The sequence below is a fragment of the Mesitornis unicolor genome, unplaced genomic scaffold, assembly GCF_000695765.1.
Source record: "Mesitornis unicolor isolate BGI_N332 unplaced genomic scaffold, ASM69576v1 scaffold8366, whole genome shotgun sequence".
NCBI classification, from domain to species: Eukaryota; Metazoa; Chordata; class Aves; order Mesitornithiformes; family Mesitornithidae; genus Mesitornis; species Mesitornis unicolor.
The window spans coordinates 58952-64951 of NW_010192928.1; the positions used below are offsets into that span (position 1 = coordinate 58952).

General features: G+C 48.0%; 1 protein-coding gene across 1 annotated transcript in view; it reads right to left on the reverse strand.

Annotated features, from left to right (window-relative positions):
* Positions 1-2799: 2799 nt before the first annotated feature.
* Positions 2800-6000, reverse strand: part of MFSD10 (major facilitator superfamily domain containing 10) — a 22705-nt gene continuing 19504 nt past the window's right edge. The window contains exons 10-12 of the mRNA XM_010187289.1: positions 5318-5365; positions 3821-3910; positions 2800-2906 (exon numbers count right to left, since the gene is read on the reverse strand). Of these exons, the coding sequence (XP_010185591.1) occupies positions 2800-2906; positions 3821-3910; positions 5318-5365 (245 nt within the window). The remainder of the gene's footprint in view (positions 2907-3820; positions 3911-5317; positions 5366-6000) is intronic.

Here is a 6000-nt window from a genome sequence, read left to right on the forward strand (position 1 = left end):
TCCAATGTTCTGTTCCGAGGCACAAGTGAATTTTCTCTTAAATGCTGACTTGTAGAGAGGATGCTTTTGCAGTGGTGTTTTCAAGGGAGATGTGTTCTGGAACTGACAGGTAAACTCTGCAAGCTTGTGATTACAGACCATGTTTCAGGCAAGCTTTCGGCTGCCCATCCTTCCTCTTTCTCCTCTGTTGTGACAAAATGAAGGTGGTTTTCACTTTGTTCTGTTCTGTAACTGGCACTTGAAGTCATCTTTGTCTAGGACTGAAATAACTGTGGTGTGTTCTGCTCATGTTGTGCGTTGAAAGAGCCCAATCTTTTTTTCTTTTCCTAGTGAATACAGTTTAAGGGAAATCTGTCTTTCAGTCTTGCCTCCCTAAGAATCAGACACAGGGGAATTTGGCTGCTAGAAAAGGTTGAAAAGTAACTGTATTAAAAGTATTTAGCACAGGGCTTTTTCACCCTCTTAAAAGTCCCTTGGGTGCCCGTGCAAATAGGCTGCACATAAGCCCTGTTTCTGGCCTTTTGTTTTTGTTCCTTCCCATGATAAAAATGTAAATGCATTACACTGAATATTGAACCTTTTTATATTAATTATTTTAACTTACAAAAACTGGCATTTCTTTTCATTTTTCTTTTGTTGTTGTTGTTGTTGCCAGCAGTAAAGTACAGAAATCCCAAGTACCCTTAATGGTGTATTTGCACAGTTTGCTCTAAATGTTTAATATGTAGCATGGTAAAGAAAATCACTTTCACCACTGCACTCACTATTTCCAGTTACTGCCGTGCTTCTGTCTATCACTAATCCTTGTACCAGTAGTTGAAGATCAGGTAGGTGAAGCTTGCAGGAATCCTCCAGGCATGGTGTGTAATTTCCCCAGCCAGAAGTGGGGAAGGCTGGGACCCTTTCTGGTTTGTAGTGTTTTAGCGTTCCCGGTGTTCACGGCAGAAAGCATCGACACCCATGTGGGAGAGGGAAACACTGACTCACAGTAAGCGTCTGTCACAAAACAGGATAGGGATGTAACCTTTTAGGACAACATTAAACATCGCAGTTGGTAAAATAGCAGAAAACTAATGCCTTACTTTCATGCAGCAGAAAGCATCGGGTGGAAGGTGGGAGGAGCGGCTGGAGACAGCTCTGGAGGACGAGGCCTGCGTGGGGCTGGGGGTGCTGTGGTGCCTCGGGCTGGGCCAGGCGCTGAGGGGGAACCAGCTGAAGGAGGAGGAGAGCTGTGAGGCTGCAGACGAGAGGAGAGGTTTGGGGGTGGTGACAGGAGACAGCGATGTCCCCTCTTGAGGAGCGCAAAGCTCTGTGCAGGAGGCCCCTGAGCGGCAGAGGTCAGTCAGGACTGCATGGCACGAATGGCTTTCAGCTTCTACTTTAACCTTGTATGTCCTCTGTACACTAGGAAGCATACATACTACACTTATTTTGCTAAATTGTGTTTTATCGCAGGGTCGTAACTAAATGACTAATTGCTCTATGTTTCAGTTCTTTAATGGAGTCCCTCCATTTATCTTGACCACATATGCAATGACTCTTAATTTCTAATTTTGTAGTTTGTTCTTTTAATTCTTTGTATTACAATATGAAATGTAGTCATGTATGGTATGGTTACACACTCTGGGGCAGAATAAAGTCCTGTATTTTTCTTTTTCTTGTATCATTAAGTTCTACTCACAAATAAAACTCTTTAAAAAAAAAAGTCTTTTCCTGCTTTGCTTTCAAAACTTGCACAATTTTATTCTACAGCTTGTACAGTTTAAATTCTACAGCTGTAACCTGTTGAATTTAATTCTACTTTCTTTCAATGTTTAATGAGTTGATTAATGATTGATTTAAGGTGTTCTCAGTGAATGCTCAAGTTGGTTACTGTAGGGCTTCCTTCCCAGCTGAGCAGCAGCAGGAGCTGGTGCAGGGGTCCTTCCCCCACTGGTCTTGCCACCCTACCCTGGCTTGGCTCCCTCCAAGAGGCCCGAGGTGCCCTGGGTACAGTTCTGGACCCCATTTCAGCTCAGCCAAGCAGCCATCAGTAACATCTGAACTGTCAGTAACTGGATGGGCAGACAATGTAACAGTTTATTTGTAATGCAAAACGAACAGTGCTTGGTCACCAAAAAACATCACACAGTATTAGAAATATAAAAATTTAATTGTATTTTAAAACCAGTCCACCTGTGCCAAGTATCAGTCAGGCTCAGGAAGCCTGTGCTGTGCTTCTTGCTTTTGCTTCTGGTGGTCGTAGTTTAAGGCGTTGGTGCAGCTTTTACCAGGTCCACTGATGTGGTGCAGATCTGGTGACAATTGTGTAGCTCCTGATGGAGCTGCCCTGTGGAGCTGTTCTCTGCTGCCTGAAAGCAGACACCGCAGTCACATTTGCAGCGGCTTCGGGCAGCAGCTTTGTGCTGGTGAGGGAGGGAGAGGAGCAGAGGAGAGTGCTGTGCACCATGCTGCAGGGTTCAGCATCACCCGATGGTGGACAGGGGCTGCACTGGGCTGTGTTGCTGTCGTGCTGGTCTCTGCTGTCTGATGATCTTCATGTTTTACTCACTTCGGTTGGTTTTTTTTGGTTTGTTTTCTATTTGCAAAAATAGCCAAGCTGCTTGTGGAGGCCAACAAAGAGAACTGCTTGTGGAGGGCAATAAGAAACTCAAAATCTCTTGTTGCTGCAAACATTCATTGCTTATCTCCATCCAGAAGATCAAAATCCTCCTCTTCCTCTTTGATCAGCAGAGCCAGGTGCCCAGGGCCAGGTGCGTAGAGGTCCCCAGCAGCCAGTGATGGTTCTGTGGTTGCTCCCTACTCCTCCTTTCTCTGCTGTCTCACAGAACCAAGTAAAACAAAGGGGATGAGGAACAAACCTCCACAAAGTGTGAAGCAAACCTCTGCCCCTGCCAGCCAGTAAACTGCAAAGGAAACAAGACCGAGCTGGTTATGATTTGTGTCCTTGCACCAATGTAATCTGCCCCTCAAAGCTGCTGCTCTCTACAGCTCACAACTGGAGAGCACAGAACTACTCATCTTCCATTGCACATCCTTGCTGGCACACAAGTTATGAGGAGGAGGAGGCAGCTACTAGCAGTGCTGGTTCTCTTTCGAGGAATGAGCATGTTAAAAGTGATTATTTTAAATAGGCTATTCATAGGGAAGTTCCTATTCATGCAGTCAGCTTTAGCCATAAGGCAACTACTCTGCCCCAGCACCTCCTCCATGGCAGCTCCTGGTGCTGAAGGTCTCACTGCTGGTATCCATCTCCTTATGTGAAACACTCGGGGAGCCAATCCCTAGGAAACGGGGCCTGGCTTTGCTCAAGCTTAGCATTGGGTCTGAGTTCAGCTCTGAACTGATGCCGTGGCTGCTTCTCTGTGTTCTGTGCCTTTACAGGAACTGAACCCTGTGCAGGGGGTACTTGCTAATGTGGCTAAAAAAAATAAGCCCAGCAAGGACAAGGGTTCCTGGTCAGCTTCTGTGTCCCCCTGTAGCCTAGGGCCAGGACCTCTTGGTGCTCCTCTGCCTACACAGCTGCACCCAGGGCTGGTTAGTTTGATGCTGTTGCTGGCATGTTTAGAGAGTTGGGCAATACCTTTTGGCTAGTTTATCTCTGCTTATATGAACTTTTAAAACTCATTCACAAGGCTTCCACTGGTGCTAATAAGGGCTGCAACTCTCAGGGGTACCCATTTCTGCAGAGACAACTTTGTGGCTCAGAGTGGTGCTGATCCTCCCATTCCCCTTTTCCTTCAGCCCCACCCAGGCTGTGGGGGCCCAGTGTGATGCTGTATGAAGACAAAGGCAGGAAGGAGCACGGGGCTGCACTCACCTGTGGCTGACAGGATTGGTCCCAGGGCTCTGGCGAGGGCACCCAGGCTCCGCAGGATCCCCATGACTCGGCCCTTCTGGCTGGCAGAGCCTGCACAAGCAGAGACCTGTTATCAGTGTGGAGGTTTTACTTGGGGCAGGGAAAGGGCGCAGGAGATGGCACTGCTGTAGTCCATGGAGCCTTGTTCTTCTGGAGGTATCCCCCACCTGCAGCTCCCCCTCCTTTCATGTCACCCTCACTGCCCAAGCTGCATTTGCTTCCCCTCCACCAGGATCAAGACGACTGCTTCACTGGAAAAACACCAGGGCTTGTTCATGGACAACTTGCAGTGCGCCCACCCACCCTGAACAAAACCAGCTTTACACAGTACAGCAGCTTTGCTGAGGAGGCACAGGTGTACAGCAACTACAGCCACATGGATGCAGGTTAAGTAAGAGCAACATCCATATGACATCAATGAGCAAAGCCTTACTTTTTTTTTTCTTGCCTCAGCAAGCACTGTAGTGCTGGCAACCACCGAAACCAAAGCTAAAGAAGGAGCCACGTCATCCACGGATGGCAACACAGCTACAGCCGCCTTACAAGGTTACGTAGCAACCAGTACCACACACCCAGAAGGTTTTAGTAGAAAGTATTCTCTAAGGAATCAGAAAGAAATCATTTTACTGCTGGCAGCAATGGCAGCCAGGCCATTCCTGGCTCAGTGCTGTTTGCGGCCTTTGCCCACGATCTTAATTCTTTGCCTGTCGTTCCCCATCTTTTTAATCATAACCAGAAATAAGCTGTAACAAGCTCTGTTACACAGCACAAAACTCAAGTGTGAGACTGGTGCTCACTTGGTCCCTGCTGTTGGTTAGCACTGAAGCTCTACATTATGGAATGCTGATGGTTTTCAGAAACAGGCACATGGCAGTTTGGTTTTTTTCCTGTGCTCCCTTGCAGGATGTTTCTGCATTTTCCAGGGTCAGGATATTGTCCTATCCTCAGCAGCCTGACTGACTTAGCTCCCTTCTGTGCAGGACATTCATAGAAGGGAAGGAGCTGAAGGCTGCAGCACCTCCCATGTCACACAGCTGGTTTGCCTCCCTGCAGCAAAGCACAGTGCGGTTGAGGGGTAACTGCAGTCAGGGATCGCTGGCTGTACTGACCACGCAGTGTACAAGTGACCGGGAAGGGCTCTTTTCTAGGCTTTAGCCTCCCTCCTGCAGCTGTGGTTATCGCTTCAGAGTTACACACACAGACTGTGGAGGAGCAGTTTGCTGTAACGCACATTTGTGCTTGCTTTGTGAGTGCACCTGGGGGGGAAAGAGGCCTTTTGTAAAGCCAAGCAGCAGCCAGAGTCACTGGTCCAACACGTGGATCTCAGGTGGACCCAAGACACGAGCACTGCTGTTGATGCATCACTAAGCCTGAGGTCAGTTCTGTGTTTGAGCCAAGTCCACACCAAGGTCAGTTACGAGGCCAAAGGCTGCCACGCAGAGCAGGAAGGACACTTACCATAGCCTGACACCACTGCTGACAAACATGGGATAACAATGGCCGCAGCTGGAAAAATCCACAGAAGAGACTGTCAGTGAGCAGCAGAGACCTCAAAACAGTTATGAGAACAACAGTGAAAAACACGTGGCCCAAACTCATTACTACTGCAGAGAAATATGCTGAGCTCTGGGGCACTGCACCAACAGTGAATCACCAGGTTTAATCCAGTTCGATAATGAAAACAGCCCCCCCAGAGCCAACCTGCACGAAGAGCCCAGAGCCACGAGCACTCTAAGCAGATGTTTCACGTTAATGTCCCTCACTCTGTGAGCCCACAGGAAAGGGGCGGATGGGTCAGATCAGGGAACTGGTGGTTTTCTACATTGCTGTGGTCTTGTCGGGTGGAGCAGGGAAAGGGAATCACTTGTATTTCAAACGGGCAATGAGGTGGCTGTACACAGAATCACACTGTCCCCATGCACACAGCTTTACCATACTCATGGATGAAAGAGGCAGCTACGTTGTCTTGGGAAAAAGGACAGTCAATTCCAAGAAGAAGAAATTACAAAATTCTGGGACACAAGAGCCAAGAGCTGTTCAGCAATCTCTGCCCTCTTACTGTAATAGGGGCCTTTTCTGCCAGGAAGGAAGCGCTTCAAGCATACAAAGTAGAATCTTTTCTGGGAAGGACACTGGAGAGC